At 40.6% G+C, this 20,432-nt stretch overlaps 1 protein-coding gene across 2 annotated transcripts in view; it reads left to right on the top strand.

Moving 5' to 3' along the window:
* The first annotated feature begins 2,018 nt into the window (after window positions 1-2,018).
* Window positions 2,019-20,432, top strand: part of trioa (trio Rho guanine nucleotide exchange factor a) — a 67,955-nt gene continuing 49,541 nt past the window's right edge. For both annotated transcript variants that reach the window (XM_046418702.1, XM_046418701.1), the window contains exons 1-2: window positions 2,019-2,380; window positions 17,901-17,951. In XM_046418702.1, coding sequence (XP_046274658.1) covers window positions 2,311-2,380; window positions 17,901-17,951 — 121 coding nt within the window. In that variant the 5' untranslated portion in view covers window positions 2,019-2,310. The remainder of the gene's footprint in view (window positions 2,381-17,900; window positions 17,952-20,432) is intronic.

Below are 20,432 nucleotides of genomic sequence, written 5' to 3'. Positions count from 1 at the left end.
ATGAAATTCATGTTCTGTTTTTCTGTTAGGGTTTTTTTTTGTTTGTTTTATGGCCTTTCATCCCCTATTACACTATGTAGACGTATTTATTGAGTTGCATATACAATTAGCTGAGGCTGGGATGTGTATAACTTGATGAAAGTGTAACAAATTACATCTTATGTCCTATAAGATGGTAAAATGAGTTAAAAATGTGTTGCACAGGTGGATAATTTGGCATTACCAAATCTTGAATACATACATACAGAGAGAAATGTGTTATCCAAATGACCTGTGAATAAGAGAATAACAAGTGAAGTAAGAATAAGTGAAATAACAAGAATAAATGAAATAAGAGATTTTTCATCATTTTACTGCTGCTGAACAATTAAGCAGCTGCATCATGGAAAAAAATATGTAAGAAAAAAATAATAAAAAATAGTATAAGAACAGTCATGCCTAAAACTCTGAATTTAAGTTTATTTTATTTTAATTGCATCTAATTTTATTACATATATTCAATGAAAAGAGTCAGTAACTAATTTGAAATGCATTACTTGAAAAAAGGACATTTGAATGAACACATTATGTAGTTTAAGTTTCTCTTGACTCTTTATATGTAATAATTAAATAAACACATAAAGATTATGTAGGTTTGTATATCTTTATAGATATATTTTTATTTTAAAGCTTAACATTTGTTTATTTGTTCATATTGGCTCAACACATGAAAAGAAATGTGACCCTTTACATAGAACTTAAGTAATGAAATTATATGAAAAATGTGTTGGGCATAGTTTTTGTGAGTGAGAGCCAACAGAAATGAGGCTGATCTGTAGTCCTGCACTGACTGCAGTGAATACATTACAGTACATTACAACTAAAGGTCATTCTCCATGTTAAGTTCCACTTAAAAAGGACAATATAATGTCACCTCATCAATGAATCACTCCACTATTGGCTGCTACATTGCCTCAGCAGCTGATCAATATCAGCATTTTCACTCACAGAAAAATCATTTGGAGCATTTTGTGCAGTGTGGGGGGGGGGTGTAGGTGGGTGTGATCTTCTCATTTTCACTGGAATAAAGTGTGGGGGGGGGGGGGGGGCTCCAAATGTCAATTAGCACCATACAAGTAACCAGTTGTGGATGATCAGGGTGTAATAATCAAGCAACAGCATTCTGAAAAACCTGAATACAGCAACAAAGATGGCAACATGGTGATACTGCTTTTGCTTTCTGGAGAACCAATGTGATATAAAGTAAATATTCATAATAATAAATGCAGGAAAAAACACAATATAAACATACTACTGTGAAATAATCAATTGTAAAACACAGCTCAGTATTATGAAACGTTACTTCATCCATCTTCTTTCCACAATAACAAAGCTTACTGCAGTATTTTTACTTAACTCTCTGTGTTTTTATTCCAAAATACAATTTATGCTTTGTTTGTTGTTTATGTTGTTTATTTTTCTGCACATGATAGACACTAGTTTCTAATGTTCATGTGACATTTTCATGTGAAAGACTTTCATGTGAAAGACTTTAAGCAGAAGTATCATGACGTGATTTTATAGACCAGCAGATGGCGATAGTAATACAGCTCAGGTCACAAAGCACGGTGGACCTTTTCTGTTTGTATCCGGGAGACAACCAATCGTTGCACTCCTCCCTAGAAGTATGAGTAACTAAACATTCACCCAGTTTTTATGAAAACATCACAGAAGCTATCAACAGTATATGAATCATACTCTATTAAATTCCCTAAAAGTAGGTCTTTTTCCAGCGGTGTGTCGCATATTTGAGCCAGACAACTCGAGTTACACATATATAAACTTGCCATTCACATCATTGTCACCATTAGTATTGTGTAAGCCTTGTTTCTGCAGTAGTTTGTATTGGTTTGAAATGTCCTACATTTCACTGAGTCGGACACGCACGCACGCACGCACGCGCACGCTCGCGCGAACCCAGTGGCCGCCGTCGTTCCTTGATGACCCACCGTCTGCTCATTTCCGAAAGCCGAGATTCACCGAGTACCAACCCGGCCCCTCCCGCCCCCCCTCCTCCGCGCCACAGCTACTCTCCCCTCGGCTTCACTCCGAGGAGGAACCCGGTGCCCCCGGCTGATCGTTTCCAATTACGTTACCCCAAGATGGAGGTCTTCAGATGGCACTGCTAGCATCTACGAGTCACCGTAACCGTCCGTGTGTCCTTAATGACGCTTTTGTAGGGACAGAAGTGATTTCTTCCCACCTTTTTTGTCGATTATTTGGGGAATCTACTTGGGAGTCACTGAGCTCCAGGTTCGGATTGTGGCAGCCATGAGCTCCGGGGAAGGAGCGGAGGAGACGACGAAGGACGCCAGCGACATAGCGGCGTTTTTTAAGACCGGTAAGCTCGAAAATGAGTGGAAGAGATCGGACTCAGCTCCACTGAGAGCGGCTCCTTTCGTTCCAGTTACATGAGGGACATTGTTCCCTTCTGTTGTGACTGTTGTGGGCTCTCAGACAGTGAAGGACAGGAAAAGCTTTTGCCGATTAATTTCATATATATTATTGTAAAAGCAGTGTATAACAAATGGCAATATCTATCACAGCTGTAGATATCTGCGAAAACTGGCGTCTTGAATGCATTTCTCCAACTAGCCAGGCAACGTTAGCCTCAGCGCTAAGCGTTACAGTTCCATCTTCGGACACCTCCCAGATTTGGCAGAGCTTGCCAGTTATCTTTCGGTGTACTTTCAAATACATTATTCTCCATTTCACCCTTTCCATGGTAATACTTAGATCTATTTATATTTACTGTCTGCTGTCAAATTGATGATAGGGACTATAGTTAAGTTTGACTCAGTAAACGTCAGAAGAAAGGAAAACACAGGGATCGTGAATATATGTTCTCCGTCCAGCATATCAGACAAAATTGACCAAAGAGACATTTGTCATCAAATTTAATACACAGCTACAATGGGACACGGGGGGCATACCCCTTGTCTTAATCCAGTGGAGTGACTCTAGATTTTTTGAAGCTAAAAGCTAAAAGAAGCAGGTCATGGCTGTCCGATAATGTGTTAAGTAGTTTCAGCATTTGCTTCCAGTGTTAGCCTGTAAGCTAGTGAATCCTGTATCAGATTTGGTGAATCCTGTCTGCTTGGTTAGCTAACAAATGCTAGCTAGTTTAGCATTCCTAGCTTGCTAGTGGGTTGACAAAGCTGGCGTGTATCTAAACATCTTATCAATGCATTAACTACAAACATATAAACCGTACGTCTGTTTTAAATTCACTGCTCCTTTAACTCTTTGTTTGTTGTTTTCTGTGCTGTCAAAAATAGCACAACTGTGCAAGCTATGTAAACAATACATGGCGTGGCACATACAGCCTGGGTGTGCACTGTACTGGATAAGCTAGCTGTGTAACAGAGCTATCAAGGCCAAAAGGCTTCCTATTATCAGGATCACGGTCTGTTGGTTGTGATACAAACTCCAGAATGTCAGTGAGACTGATTTCCTCATACACAACCAGACCGTTGTTTTTAGGTGTGGTTAAAGGCTCCCCATTGGAATGTAGCGTTACAAATTGTTAACATTAGCTAAGGAGGCTAATTAATCAGCAAGCACTACTTGAAGTCCTAACACGGGCCTACAGTGATTCTATAGGCTGCAGCAATAGCTCATAAACTGTCAATTCTAGGGGATCCTAGCAGAGAAAAATATGGTTAAGTTTTATTTTATACAGTTGAATGAAATGTTGATCCATGGGCCAATATCTGTTTAGTTGTGGGTCTTTGACATGAAAGCAGAGCTTATGGGGTGCACTTTTATATACAAGTTAATACTCATATATTAATTATGTTCACTGACCGCAAGCAGTCATTTAGATTCTTTGCCTGGTGTCACATCTGTCAATGTAATCATGTAACACCACTGTTGTAGCTTAATATTACTATGAACCAATAGCTGGCTTTGTGCAATGCTGGTTTCAAGTGAATTTTTCCTGGTTTTACACGAAAAAGTGTGTGATATCCAAATAATAAACTTGGGCATTGGAGAATAGCAATGTATTGTATGCACTGTTCTTAAGCAAAATCACTGGCCGTTGTATGGCACTGTCATGTGTAGGACCATTGTGGCAGAACTGAGATTCTGAAGTACAGTTAGAGGCTTCTAAACAAGGGGGAAAATGCAGAATATTGACATCCAGCCTCTGGCTCCTGTGGTTTTGTGTCTAGCTAGATAATAAGCACAGAGGGAAGTTCAGTATCTGTATTGAGCTGATCTGATGGCTTCCTCTTAGCTAGAGAGGCCCGTAACTCACTTGCAGCAATGCTTTGTATGTTTGTTGATGTTGCACAGCTGCAGCCATTCTGATTCACTGTCAGTCAGAGCTGTTGCTAATTGCTGAATGATTAAAATGTTTAGATATATCTCCTTTTCTTATTACTGCAAGTCCAGCTGCTGCAGTTTTACTTATAGTTTTGAAATAGCTCTTTATTTACCAATAGAACACTTTATTTGAGAGAAACAAGTTGTTAGTTTTCGTGGTGGTGGTGCTCATGTTGAGTTAATAAAAGAGAAACTGTGGATAATATGAAAACAAATCTGCATCTGTTTTTGACAAAAGGCCATTTCAAGGACCATGAATGAACATTTCATGCCACTGGCATAAAAATCTTAAAAATAATTTTACATTCATTGTCAAATAAATTTTTGTCCAGTCTGTAGTAAATTCTCTTTATTGCCACTGAATCTTATTAGGATTTGCAATTGTGATAGCCTGCTGGCAATTAAGTACATTTATTGATGTTTTCTTGACGTAATGCTACAGTAACTTGCTTTATTAGCCTAACTGCTATCTTGTATGAAGATCCTTTAGTAGAATGTTTGTTTTGCCACCGCACCACTAAAGATATACTTCAGACTGATTATGAAGTATGTTTCAGACATTGTGCCACAGTCCCAAGTAGCTGGTCTGTATGGTTAATATGACCCAAGTTTTCTCAGGTGGTGCTGTTGGTTTGTGCTTATTGTTGATGCTGCTTGTGTGTTTTTGTACCCCCCTGAGAGTGCCTGGCATTGTCAGTTAGTGTGCTGATGTAACTAAGCACAACAGGACATTGGTTGACAAGACTGCCAACTGTTTAAGATAATGAAAGCTTTGGACAGATATTTACTGTAAACATGAAATTTCTGCGTCCATTAAAATTTGTCTTCAAACAATGTGTAGCTACCAGGGAGATCAGATATGCTTTTAGTAACACTTGTCTGCACATTCCTGAGCATATATTGTGCACAGTCCAAGTATTTTTGAGTTCTCGCAACCCCATCTGGTATTGAACTAGTTCGTATGGTTATTAGCAAAGTGGAGCCTCCTTATTGAAGGTCTTGTTTAGAATTATCTCAGCGGTGAAACTACAATACCCCTTATAGTCTGCAACAGATTTGTACAAGCTGGTTGGAGGACTTGAGTGTCACGTTTGGGCTCCCCTCCTCTTTGTTTTGCGCATGAACTTCCTCCTCATAGATCTGGGAGTCTTGTTTTGACATGCACAGGTTTGAGTGTCTTGCCGCAGGCTATGCTTTTTTCTCCGACTCCATCCCCAGCTCCATCCACATCTCTTTTTCCATCCTCCGGCATTTGGTCTCTTTGTCTTTCCCATGTTCTCCCTCTTTTCTTTCTTCCCTTCTCTCTGCAAGCCTGCTGTCTGAGTGTTCATTCGCCAGTGTCTGTTTCACGTTTTCCTTCCTCCATCATTCTTGTTGCGTCGTGTTGGGCCTCTCCGTCCTGATACAAAATGACAACTAATAAAATAATGAAACAGGACTCCCCCCCAGTTCTCTCCTCTGTCTTCGAGACTGGAATTAATACCTAGGCCTCAGAGCTCTGAAAGGGGGAGTTTTGTTGTGGCATGTTGTCAATCATCAAGTTATTCCACTCCAAACATATCTTTGGCTACACTGATGACTCAGAGGCTGATTTTGTGTTGATTTCATACACTTTTTACTTTTTTAGTGTAGGTTATTATTTATGGAGGAGGGGAAAAAATCTGCAATCTGCACTACCCAGCCTTCATGAATGAATGTTTAGAGCGTAGAACATGTCGTTCACAAGGTTGGTCTGTATGTTTGAATGAGCATCAGTGTGTACGTGTGTTTGTGCAAGAAAGAGAATGAAACAGACAAGCAGTGGAGAGAGAGAAATCTGATCCAGAGCATACATTTATGACTCAGGCCCATTCACCCAGGATGAGGTCTGCTCTGACACACATACACACACATGCACCGCGACTAATGGGTATTGATCCAGGAGATGGAGACTGATTGAGGTCCCTCAGTAAAGGTTTCCTCCAGGCTTAAAGCTGCCAAGTCAGACACAGAGCAGAGACTAAAACCTAATGCTCCACAAAGCAGATTTCTTTTATCATCCCTGAGTTTATGGGATGGAGCTAAACAGAGAATTGGTGACTCTTAGATCAATACCAATGGATAATTCAAGGCATGGTTTGTTGTCACTTAGTTTCGATCCTTTCTCAACAACATACATTTTCACTGAATTACTTGACATATTGTATTCAATCTGTAATCATAAAAAAAATTAACTAAATGAGTATCAAACAAGGTGTTTGTTGAAGTCGAGAGGCTTTAAAAAGCAACAGACACAGAGTTGTCCTGATTTTTAGCCCCTAGTATGTGCCACACCCCCGAAACTGTAGAGCCTACATTTCCCACAGTGCAACTTGATAGCCCCTGATGACATCATGACCAATGTTATTTTATCAGACTTTAGAAAACCCCCTGCAGATTCACAGAGGACAACTGAAATTTCACATCACAAAGTCATATTTCTGACCCAGAAAACTGGGAGAACCTCACCAAACCTGACCTCAAAATCCAGTAGTACAGTACAGTAATGAAATGCATAGCATATATTGCTTATTAGTACTTTTGTCTTATTTGTGTATTTTGAGTACCTTCCAAGTTGTATCTGTAGACTTGATGCTGCGGTGTTGTATGTGCAAAATACTGTGTAACGCATTATCAAATTATATAGCTAACAATGGTTTACCTGGCAAGTGAAGTTACCTTTAGAGACAAAAAAAGGTTGAAATTTGCTGAAGAAAGGTTTCAGAGCACAGAAATCAGTGCATTGGAAAGATAAATTCCACCAAGCTTAGGCTGAAGGGGAGCTGTTCAACATTCTTCATGCGGCTCGCAGTATGAGGGGCTTTGTGATAGGCAGCTACTTTTCTCTCTCAATTGCTTTTCACACTTCCTCACACCGGCACTTTCGTTTGCCGTTCTGCACTGACCCCGTCTCTGTCTCCTGCATCTCATCTTCTCCCTCTCTCTGTATTGTTAATATCAAAGCGTACATTCACAACCACGACGAGGGGCCAATTTTTACTCATACACACATGCAAAATTTGAGCTACCTCACACACCTCTAAGTAACTGTACTATTGAGCAACAGAGAGGAGTGAGCATAATAAATGGAAACCAGCTGGAGGGAAAGATGCTGGTTATGAGATTTTAGCTTTTTATTTATCCAGGCAGCTTCAATCAGGGAGCAAATGGATAAAAAGCTTTTAGAAATGGCTGGAGATTAAGCTAAAAAAAGGGGGATAAAAAACCCCTTCTACTCAAATTGTTTCCTTTATTGTGGCATTGAAAATGTGATGTTTCGGTTGGAGAGGCATTCATCCCTTAAAATGAAGCACAAATACAAACACTGAACACATGGTAACAAGAAGAACAGCACAGGCACTTGGAAGCCATTAGTGGCACAGACCATCATGTCCTGAATAACAACCTTTTGCTGTCATGCACCGATTTTTACCGAGAAAATTTCAGAAAGATGCTGAAAATTTCAGTCAGTTATTAAAGTGTAAATAATTTAAATTGCTCTCATATTCCCATGAGTACTTGTATAAACACATGATGTTTCCCATGGCTACTAACAGGTGCAGGTGCATTAAAATTTAAAGGCAGATTAGAGTAAGCAGAGTAAACCAAACCCCCTCAATCTGCTCTGAGGTTGGTGAGAATGAGAGGATTGTGTTTTTGTTTTTTTATTATTATTATCATCTGTTGAAGACTGTGGCAAGATGATCAACGTTTTTGGTAAATCATTAGCAGTCAAACATAGAGAGCTGCCAGTATGTCGGTTAAATGAGAGGAATGACGTGGCAGATCAGGATTAGTGAAAGTGTTTGTTTGTGTCAGTAAGGAAGGAGAATGTCCAAGGTTATGTTTGATGGCTCACCTTGTAGAATAACCACTTTTTTACCACATCATGTGACTGAAACCGTGACTGAGTGCAGTATGACAGTTTGACATGTGCCAAAAGTCACACCAACACAAACAGCATAGGTATATTAAAGGCTACTAATGTCAGAGCAAGAAAAAATCTGCACAGCAACAGAGCAGCTCTACTTCAAGTTTTAGCTTAGTTGTATCAAATAATTCCTTACTTTACACACCCAGCAGGTAAACAACATCATTAATATTATTTTTGGATTTGTGCTTCTGGCCACCAGATAAATATTTAGTCCGATATTAACTCTCACTCTCTGCTGAGCAGGTAGCGTACACTGGGTTTCTATAGGTTTTTCACTGCCTGAGAGTGAATCAGTTCAGCTTTGGGCTGGTAAACCAAAACACTGGGCTGAAAGATGCTAAAATGTTCTGTATGCCTGAGGGGAACTGCAGAGTCAGGTGATGATTCTCTGTCAGTTCAGTATGCAAAACTGTCCACGTGCTACGTGACATGTCATGATCCATTGTTAATATAAATATATTGATAATGGCAGCTTTGACTATTGCGCTATGTTTCGCTTGGAAAGATTACCCATGCTCAGTTAACGTTCCCTGGAAAAATTCTAGCTAGACAATTTCTGGGGCAAAACTGACGCCAGGCTGGCACAATACATCATCTTGCTGAAGGCCTTTTGTTGTTGATCTCTGTATCATATCACAGGCTTATATCACAGCACTGGTCACCTGGTTCAGGTTTACATTGGCATAACAGTGATGTATGCCTTTGTGCAAAATCTGGGTTTTCCTGCTAATTTTTTTCCAATGTGCCATTTAATTAATGTCATGATGTAAGTCAAACGGTAAATTTCTTTTGGTAGCAGTAGGACAGAAACAGTTTTCCTGTCTAAACCACACTAGGCTTAGTGGTTAAAATCAGTCAGACAGAAGGTAATGAAATGACTTACACACACAGATCATGGAGAAATCAATTGCAAAACTGTCACTATGCACTGTGTAAAAATCTAAAGGAAGAATCTACCAGCAGTAGCTTCAGTTTACCAATGCAAATGGAGAAGTTATTGAGGCTTATTTAAGTTTTTTTTGGGGGACTGCTATGGTGACCAACAAAGAGTGAAAAACTGTTTTGACCTCACAGATTGAAGTCCACTGGTCGGAAAACCGGCCCACAGATGTCTGGCTAGACTGAACGTTGTAATTTTTCAATCAGAACACGGTGAGCGAAGAGAGAGCCATGAAGTAAATATGAATGGCAGCACAAGAGTCGTTTGTAGCCCAAAGCATGTATGATGTCAGTCAGTGTGAACTCGCAAGGCGCACCACAGTAATGCAAACCTAAACCTGAACAAAAAGCACCGGATTGCATTTCAAGGGGAGTAACATTCACTTCCCTGATAGTCACATGCTTGTAAACAAGTTGGATGTGCCGTACATGGCAATGTGAAGAGCGGCCTGTAACAGCTTACTAACGAGGTAGGACAAGTTTGGGGAGTGATTTTAAAACAATGGCCCTGTGTGTCTGCTTATACTGAATTTAGTCAGTAAAGAATGGATTTAATAAGACTGCCTTAGATGTACATGATGATTGTAAAGTGCTGTAAGAATATATAGCTGAGAATACATTGTTTCAATACCAGAAAGTCAGTATGTTATTAATAATATAGTGAACAGATTGCAGATCATCTGAGAGGGTACGGAGTATGTAAGAAAGCAGACTTGCCGAGAACTGTTTTAACAACACATCTGCTTGCTTAAACAGAAATATATACGTGATGTGTTTGAGAGCAGAGTCGTGTGGCAGCAGTACAATTCCCTGTCCCTGTGTGTGGTGGTGTCATGTTGTCAGCTTTAACAGCATTAGGCATGTTAGAGGTGAGAGTTCATTGGATTACACACGCAGACCTAATCTAATCTGGTGTTCAGTCCCTGGGATTACTGTGTGTGTGTTATCATATGTAGGCGTGGAGGTGAAAAGAGAGGTAGGAAGGTGTCTTTGCAATGTGTCAGTGCACATGGTTACACACATACACACACACTGATCTGCTGGGAAACCAGAGGTCCTGGTGTTCATGAGGATGTTCTTTAACATGCAGGCTACCACCCTTCTTAACACCCCTCAAGGGGCCCACCTGGCGCCAGATCCCTCCAGATCTCAGTCAAATCGAGCATCTGCTGGATTTGCTGTAACGAGCCCAAATAGTTTGATATCATTCTCATGTCTTTCTATAAATATGTAGCTGGAACCAGTTTAGCCTAAAGATTTGGAACAGGAGGGATTTACATCTATTCTGAGTGTTATGGACACATTGTGGGTGGGTAACAAAAACAGTATGGAGCTCATGTGTAATTTTTAGAAAAGGTATTGGGTATTTTAGCACAAGATCTAGAGAGCTTTATACACTATCAGTGCATGTTATATCCTGCTTTCATGTTCACCAAACAAGGCTGAACTAGCAGTCTGTCACCATGGTAACAAACAGCTATCATGTCTGTCTGACCCATGCTGTCTTTCCTAACAGGTCCTTGTAAACCGGGTTGGCAAAGGCCTGCGCTCTCAGTGAGCCTTTGCCACACACATGCACACAGGTAGCCAACAAGATACACACAAGATAAGACCAAGATAAGAGAGTCAGTTTCTGTGCTCTTGATACAGGCCACTTAGTTCAAAGGTGGAGCAATACTGGATGTATTGCAAACAAAGTTTTACCTGTGGTGCAACTCCAAGTCACCTGCCAAAATAAAACAAAACAAAAAAGCAGAGGAAGGTATTTATATTCAGTTTCAAAGTAGGCCGTTGAGTGGTAGTTGGATTGATTTTGCACCGTTGGATAATAGTTATTTAAATACAAAAATATAATCATGTGAACTAATAGTTATATTTTGAGTATTAGTGTGTTTGACAGTTGTGTAAATGAAACAGTTTTTGGCTTGTTTAAATCCAATCTTAGGAACACACACACACATACACACACACACACACACACACACACATGCAAACCTCTCCCCTGTCTGTGTGTTTATAAAAAGGAGCTTGTCCCACTTTTTCCTCTCATCTGCCGTTTTCTCGTTCACTAATTTCTCCGGCGTGATAGCTAATTGGTGCGAGCTTGGGGAAAATTTGCCGCCCCGCTGCTGTCTCCTTTAAACAAGCTGGAACCAGTGAGGGATAAGAGTCGAGGGGGCAAAGAGAAAAATGGAGAGAAGATGGAGAAAGAGGCGAAGACGGGAGGTAGGTCGTTAGGCAGGCGGGGTGTGCAGGTTGTGAGATTACGTGCAGAAAAGCATTTTCTTTACGCATTCTTGTCAGAGAAGCATAAACAATAAGTGGAGTGCGTGAATGATTTTATTGTCCTGATAGAAGGAAATAAGGAAGTCTATTCACGGCAGGTGGAAAGGAGAGGAGAGGAGCTGTGAAATTCAAAGATGGAGAGCAGGAGAGAGAGAGACCTTGGAAAGATAACGTTGAAAGAAAAAGTGTAGGTGTGAGTGCCAAACTGTGTTAACAGAGTTTCTACTGGTTAATGAAAAAGGTTGGTAAAGGAATTGGATGGGCTTGCAATTGATTAGGATCAGTGTGAAAGATTTGCCAGAATGGTCTCCACTCCTATTTTGAGATTAGAAAGAGACAGAGTGAACCAAACTAGGACAAGTCCTGAAAGACCATTGTACTCCTTTTCTCTTTGGGTCTCCGGTGCATTCAAAACTGCTATCTCACTGTTCCCTCCCCATCTCTCTCTCTCTCTCTCTCTCTCTCTCTCTGTCACTTTCTCTTTCTTTTACTTCCTCTGACTACTTTTCACCCCATTTCTCTCCTGATAAGAGCTAGTAACCGAGAGAAATTGATCCACTGTAAACCTCACAGTCAGCGGCCTTTTATGAGCAAATGCTATGGACCGAGGTCCTTGAGGGGGTCCCAGTGGTCCCCAGACAAAATGAGGAACAGTTTAAAGCAGTGGCCTTAATGGCAGAGCCATGTGTTTTTTATCTTGGCTACAGTGTCTAATTGGGACTATTTTACAACTGGGATCCAAGGTGGGGGCAGATAACAACAGGATTGGATAGAAAAATGTGCGTCTTGAGCATCAGGACTGAAGAGAACTGGCTTAGTAAAATGCTTTTCACATTACGTTAATTCTGTCTGCTCCAATAAATTTTGTTCTGATTAAACATTTCTGATTTCTGGATAGCTGACAGCTATATCATTCAGTCATTCACGTCATTCAGTCAGCTGCCTGCATTTCCTGTAGTACTTGGGTGTACAAGTAGTAATGTATTCTGTGTTCATCTGAAATGATGAAGAACAGACTTAGTAGTCCCTTCAGGGTTGCCGATAGAAACGGTATGACACACTACAACCCATTTCATATGGGTTTTATGGTATTTTATCCTTTAACCCAGAAGCTGGACTTAAACATGAAATACCCATGTTAGGGGTAAAAACAATGGACTGATTCTCTTGTAAATGTCAGATTGATATTCAAGAGACATCATTTTAATAACACTTCGCCTCCCCCTCATTTTGTTATTCGCATGCAGCCAGGACTGGAAAATGCTTTCAAAATATTTCATTAATTAATGCTGTTAACTATTTAAAATGGAAAGACTGCAGATCATTTGTTCTAATTTTCAGCTGTGTTTCACATTGCATTTTAGTAGACCATGGATGTCTGTGAATGGCTTGACACAGAATATTAGAACAAGAGACTGAAAATACAACCAGTTTCTCTATTTATTCCATCAACAATCTATTTGGAATCCCTACTATTATAATAATCATAATTACTTAATATAAAACTGAATGAATTCAATTAAATTAGTCCAATAGGCAGGACAGACTAGACCCCCACCCTCCAAGATATGAGGTTACCAGACCTCTTAAGCCTGCTCTTCAATTCTGCTTGAGGCTAATGGCTCCAGGCTTCATTAGCCGCTGCGTGCCTAACACACCTGAATCTCCCACTGAACTGTTGGCGGCACTGTTGCATTGTGGCTAATGTGGGGCCCTGAATGTGTAGAATAAAATGGTTGGTATCACTGGTTCTACTGTGATACATATTTATATTAACTGTGCGTCGTCAATCTGAGAAAAGCAATACTAATTCAACGTGAACTTTAAAGATGGGCTTTTTAATAAGGCATTGTTGGGCAGGCTGGTGACCATCATGGCTGAACTGACAAAGAAAGGAGATGGCAGAAAGCGGTGCCACAGTATCAATCACCTTGCTTGACCATGAGGTTATCTCTGGGACGTGAAGTGCTTAAATACCACAGTGATGAGCATTTGGTTTCAAAATCAGAGGCCAAGATAACAAAATGCAAATCTCTGTATTACATACCACATGACTATTTGCATCATGAGTTTTACAGGCTGACATCACAAGTTTCACTCTCTGTTGGTATCTCACCACCTATAGCTCTCTCTATTATTTTATTAAATGTGTTGTCCGTGGCCCTTGACATTTAAATGTTTGCTAAATCCCTGTGGCAATGTCTTGCGCTACAGTCTCCAGGACAGCTTTGACAGCATGGTATTGCTCATTGTTTTTGAGCCTCTCACCTCATTCTAGTGAGTGTGAGCCAGACAAAAGGTATTTTTAAATGAAAGGGGGTCTTTCCTTTTTGTGTATGAGTCAAACGATGAGTGTGCCTGCCGAGAAGGGAAAGGCAGGGGCCCACAGAAAGGGTGGTCTTGTGTTAATGTGGGCTTAGAGACAGAAACTGTGTGTCGGGACAAGAGAGAGCCGACTGTAGAAGGGAGCTCGGTGTAGGATACAGTATAGCCTGTGTTCAACAGAGCTGAGCTCCAGGTGAGTTCACTGTACCCGAGTGTTTGCATGTTTCCAAGAGATGGGAGCTTGGTGTTTTACGAGATCGGGTCCTTTTTGCTTTGTCATTTCCTCAACGGCCATTAGATGTGTATGTGTGTGTGTGTTGTGTGTGTGTGTGTATGTGTGTGAGTGAGAGAGAGAGAGAGAGAGAGAGCTGTTTAACTTTTTTTCCAAGTGCCTCCGCTAGTGTTTTGGCAAAGTTGGCTCAGTGTTATGTGTGTATGTGTGTGTGTGTGGTTGGATTATCCCACTGCTTCAATAGCCACATCTCTGAGGAAAAGCCTCTGTTGATGACTGAATCTGTGTGTATCTCTTTATGCACACATACATTGTGTTTTATCTCCTTTTTGTCCATGTGTGTTTGACTTCTGGCTCGGCTACAGCTTTTTGTTGTTTAGATTGTGATAAGATGTGGGCAGCCACTACTGTGGTCTGGTATTACATTGTTGCACACTGTGGCTTAAGTGGACATCTTTGGCATTGCAAATATGTGAGGTATGTGTGTGTTTGGTCTTTCTCTTGCCTTCCCTTTTTCCCTTCTATTCTCCTTCATCCCATTCATTCTCTGTTAAGTTCTCCCAGGTACACGGCCTCAGAGGAAATTCCCCTGAGATCTTTGTGCTTCTCTTCCCATGCCATGTTTATGTGTGTGAAAGCTTTTCCTTATGAACATGAGCCTCTGTGGCGCTGGCAGTTGTTGGCAGCAAGTTTGCTCATGTGTAGATTTATGTGTGCTGTGTTGCAGTATGCTCATTGCTGAAAATTGCCATGAGCAAGATATTGCTAAGTCATAGCTCTCTGGTAAGACAGTTTACAAAAGGAAACCGATTGTCATGTAGAAAAGTATTTTATCAAAAAAATAGGGCAAACTGAGAATGGAAACTTCAGGGTAACTTAAGGTGACACGAGTATGTTGGTCCTTGCAGGGAAACCTTTTCCTTCTTTCCTCTGAAGGGCAGAGGTCACAGTGTGTTACGTCAGAAGCTAGAAGGAGTTATGTTTCTTAAGGGCCCTTTAGCAAGGACAGATTCTTCCCTAGTAACAAGCTCGGACCCCCAGCTAACAGATGGCCAACCCATGTCTAGTGTATACCGGTCCTGCTGGTGTACGTATGTAAAATAACGGTAAACAAAAACAACTCCAACTTTTGTATGTAGCCACCACATCAGCACATATGCTATAGTAATGACTGTTTATTCCCTGATCATCATAATGAATAAAATCCTGTTGTAAAATCCTGAATATTTTACATCATTATGCAGTGCCTTATAAGCCTTTAGATGCATTAATCTTTGTATTATATTTCATTGTCTCAATGGTCATCTTGAACAATATGTACTCTACAACCAATTTTTCAATACATAATGATTCTCAATATCTGAGTTATTGAGAATCTGTTGACTATTTGAGTCTTCATTTTCAGTATTGTTGTACCCTCTGGTGTTCCTTGCGTAAAAAAATGTGGATGTTATAAAGAAACTTGAGGTTACAATGTTTGTTCTGTAGAATGTGTCTGCAGTATAGCGTGCAAGAATAGTAATAACCTTTGTTTACTTATAAAATTGTACTGGTTTGTTTTTCATTCAGCGGTTGTTTTGTTTCAATAGTAATGGTGGCACTGTAATTACAGTCGCACAATATATATCAGACCAATGATTTATTAATTTACATTATCAGCAACTGACCAATAATGGAATAATAACTGACAAATAGCTGACGTTGTGAAGCCTAATTTCTTGCATTGACTTGTAGCATTCATAGCTACATACTCTGTCTACTCATGATGTTGCAGATGTGGACATTTTTAAAAGTTTCAGAGGTAGTCAATATGTCAATATGGTTGTAGTTTGCAGTACATCTTTCACAAAGGTTCAGAGAGGAGGGAAAAATTCTACAAGTTTTAACACAATAGATATTTTATTAGAGCTGTGCAACGTTAAAATACATCTCTGCTCACTAGATCTTAGCCTTTCTTACCCTCAGGTGTGTGTAAACTACAACAACTAGAACTAGAACAAACATCTCTTTAAAATACAAAAATGTGACGTTATCAGTTCCTATTGGTAACAGTCATGAGAAAAGGTAATTATCAGTTATCAGTACTGGCTGGGAAAAAAAATCCATATTGTGTTTCTGTAATTATAGTAATAGTGCCAGTGCAGATATTCACATCGCAGATGTTTGAGTGCAGTCCAGAAACAAATGTTTTCCACAGCAAGGAAATGGTGCGGTAACAATACTTATTTGCATCCATGTATTGGAGGATGCTGGTTAACTGGTAATCCGTCACAAATGAGCATCTGTTTTAGTGTGTGAAATTTTGCACGTGTGATCTTTGGCAGTTGAGCTGTGCTCTTCAGTTTATGGAAGTCTACTCTGTTTATAGAAGGAACAAAATGTTGAATTCTGTGTTTTTTTTTGTCATTTCATTCCCCAAAGTAACAACATAATCCCACATCACAAAATCAAAAGGGCACATTGTCTAGTTTGCATCCCTTTAGCGTATCATTCGTATACTATACTGTACGGTACATGCAGCATGGGTCTTCTGTTAAATATAGAAAATATCCTAGTCCGTAATAAGTATTAAAGTATTGACATTTTTTCAATACTGTGTGCTTACAACAGTACTATATTTCTGTTTGATTGTATTGAACGTAACAAAGCTATAAAAAACAGATATCAACATTATTACAGCTTGTTTTATACTAGTTTTGTATAAAAGTTAAAAATTCTGATGTTGTGACAAACTTAGTCTATATTGCTGGATACCTGACAGTACAGATCCTGTATTCAGTACAACCTCCAGCTTCCCCCTGCCTTAGTGCAGCCGTCTGTAAGGTTCAACAGGAAGGCGTAAGCCTGAGTCAGAACAGAGGGAGCGTGTGTCACTGACTCAGCCAGTAGAGCGTCCAGCCTGTTTACATGTTGACGGCACATGATGCTGACTGTATCTTCCCCCTCAGTCACAGCAGCAGCTTCTCTCACACACAGGCTATAGGCTTGATCAATGGGCCGATTGTTGCATTGGTTGAAAAACCAGTGGGCCTCGGTCATGGGGTATAGGATGATGAGAAGATGACTCCTGCATGCACTGATCCAGTGTAAGCACAACATGCTGTTTAAGAAGAACGTGGGAACCTGACATATTGGTGGTACCTTGATATGACAATTATAAACAAAGGATTCTATGGTTGAGACAAGCGGTAGCTTCTTTTTCCCACACCAGTGACACTGACCTGCTCATTATTCTGAAAATTAGGACTGGGTTTACTGCTTCCTGTGACTTCCTGTGAAGTCAGTTTTTGCTTTACTGAACAAGCTAATATTGGAGGGTTTTCCATCAGCGTTAAACTAATGCAAAATTTCTAAAAGCCTCAGCTCTATAAACTGCACCCTCTTTTGCTGTTAAGCAATCCAGCAGATTTCTGAATCCACCATGGTGGAACTTTGGATCACCACAAAGACTGGCTGTGCACAGACTGCCAGTCTTTCTTTTTACCCGCACAGCAGCACTGATGACAGCATCAACAGTCAGTGCTTTTACGGTTTGGAATGAAATCTCAGCGACAATTGGATAGATTGCCATGAAATTTGGTATAGACATTTGTGTTCTGCAGAGGATGAGGATAATTGTTTATACTTTGAACCCTTGACTTTTTCTCTCATCCTGCCAGCAAGGCCCAAATTTTAATTTGTCCAATATAATTCGCAAATAAAAACTAAAGTGGAGAATGAGGAAACTTAAAACCTGCTTAACAACAGCATATTAGCATTGATTGATACTGATATGTTTCTGTGTTTGTGTGTCTACAGATGGATCCCTCCCTAAAGAGCCAAAAGGAGATGTATCGAGTCAGATAGCAGGTAAAACATGTCTGTTTTTGTTTTACACACACACACACACACACACAAAATAAATTTGTGTGTGCACTCCCATACCATGTTCTCCACACCTGTGATAGGCTACTTCTGTCAGCGACTCAACCCCTAGTGTCAGCAGGCTCTTTATGATGAGCTGAGATGGAATGTAGCTTTCATTATGTTTTTTTCTTTTTTTGGTCCAGTTGATCTGTCCATTATCATTTCAGTTGATATTTCCATTTGCTTCTGCTGTCTGCTTCATGGTGATTTGTTCATCCACTTTGCCATTTTTTCATCCTAAAATGGCCTTTCTTTTCAGCCATATTTGATCTCAATATTGTTGTTATCAATGCAGCAAAGACCAGAGGCAAAAAAAAAGTCTTAAGATGCTTTTTTCTCTCATATAAGACGGTTGATATCTGCTAGTCAGTGTTGCCTGGCTCTGATGTGACATTTCGAAGAGAAATATTACTTTGATATTTAAGATTATTACTCTCCTGTGCTTCAGTGGGAAGTTTTAATGTTTCATGGTCTAGACTTTCTACTCCGAAAAGGAGACACTAACAAATGATTAACTTTCAGTAGTTTTAGTCCAAAAGTATCAGCAGTAGTGGCCTTGAAAAATCAAAATCCTCAAACCCTCCATATAAAAGAGGACAGTGAGTTGGCAGGTTGCTCTGATGCCCAAGGGCCCTGATGAAGAGAGCTCTAGCGCCTGCAAAGAAATGTGATGAAAACACCATGAATAGCGGTTGTATCAAGACAATACTTGGCTTTCTTGCTACCGTTTGGCCTGTGTTGTGTGAAATGCTGTCAGGGCAGTGTTTTTCTTAAGCTTCCTGGTTCTTGCCAATTATCACTTCCTGGTTTTGGGGGTGGGAGAGATTAGGCCTGTCCATCTGCTGGCCTGTCCTCCTCATCCACTGGTCTGTGTGGGTGACTGATGAGTGGGTTACAAGGGGAGGGGTGGGGGCTGTGCTGTTATGTAATAATGTTAATGCCCTTGGACCTTGACAGATGTGCTAAAGACTATTTTTCAGAGAGAGTGTTGTGGGTTTGTGCATTTCCACCCGTGTCTCGGTCTGTCTCCCTCATAGTTTGGTCAAAATGTAGAATGACTCCTTTATAAGTGAATCTTCAGTAATCAGTTGCAAGTTGAGAATTTCTTTTTATAGTCAACTCTAGATGGCGTATTCGTGCAGATTGAAGAGCAGAAAAAGTGTTGCAGCAGGCTGAGCTGCAAGTTGCTGTTGACAGTGTAAGGCAGGAGGACTCGGCAAACAAGACTACGGTCTCCAACTCTTCACTGTGTGTTGCATGGAATCTCAGCTGGTGAAGGGAGAGAAGTGTGGAAGTATTGACCACTTTGAAAATGTACAGTGGTTGCTTTCGTCTTTCTATTGTAGTAGAATCAGATTTTTATATGTATGGTAAGCCTTTATGTTGTCAACACTGCTTTTTCTCTCTCTTGTCACAGTTTGTCAGGTGACATTAAAATACCCGGACGAAAGAACTCTTGGCACCGATAACAAGCCATCTTTTCTCTCTCTCGTCTTTTCTTCCTCCTTCCTCCTCCCTCTCCCCTCCTCCCCTGCTGTGTTTGGGTCGCTGGGGTAACCCTGGCCTGTGTCTCGCTTGGTTAGCATACCCTGCTATTAGAGGTCTGGATGGATGGAGAGAACAGAAAGAGGCGGAGGTAAAGGAAAGATGGTGTTGCTTGCTCTCTCTCCCAGGCCAAAACTCAGATTTGGGGACAAAAAGAGGAAAATGGGGCAGGACATGGAGAGTCTGAGTAGAGTGGATTGGAAACAACCGGCCAGGCTGTTCTGCTTAATTGTTCGTGCTGTCAGTTTGGTGTTTTGCGATAACAATAGCCCGTTTTCATCTGATTCTTCAAAGCAACGTGAAAAGTGCTACAGAATTATTTTTTTAATGAACTGCACCTTTTAGTCCATGCTTGGATCAGACCAGATGGCTGGCCAGAGAAATTATTCCAGTGGTGTCGAGGAGGATTTTATTCAGCTAGTATAGGGGTATCAGGCTGTACAAAATGTAGTGAAATCTACCTCCCACTGCCTGAAAGAGATGCCAACAGAGAGTTTCAGTGTCCCATAATGCAGTGCAGGCTTTCCTACCCCTATGAGACAAAAATGTTTGGATGCGAACACTATATTTATATAGTGTTCGCTTCCAAATATATGAATTCCTTACACATCTAAAAATATGGGCACCGAATGCCCATCTACCAGATGAAACAGCAGGTAGTAATTCCATGCTTCTTGTTAAGTAGTTACCCACTTGTTTGTGTGTGTGTATAGTGGCATAGCCAGTGCCATAACCACAGAAGATGCATTGGTAGAGTAGCATAGCTGTGTCTGATCTCAACGGCCAATCAGCTCAGCCCTTCATGGCTGTCAAGTTGGGGGCAAAGCCCTCCTGTGCAGTAGCCAATCATAGCTGCGGACCGGGACAGAGGGGCAGCTC

This window comes from Scatophagus argus, chromosome 17, assembly GCF_020382885.2.
Source record: "Scatophagus argus isolate fScaArg1 chromosome 17, fScaArg1.pri, whole genome shotgun sequence".
NCBI lineage: Eukaryota > Metazoa > Chordata > Actinopteri > Scatophagidae > Scatophagus > Scatophagus argus.
This window is presented reverse-complemented; position numbering and strand designations above follow the sequence as displayed.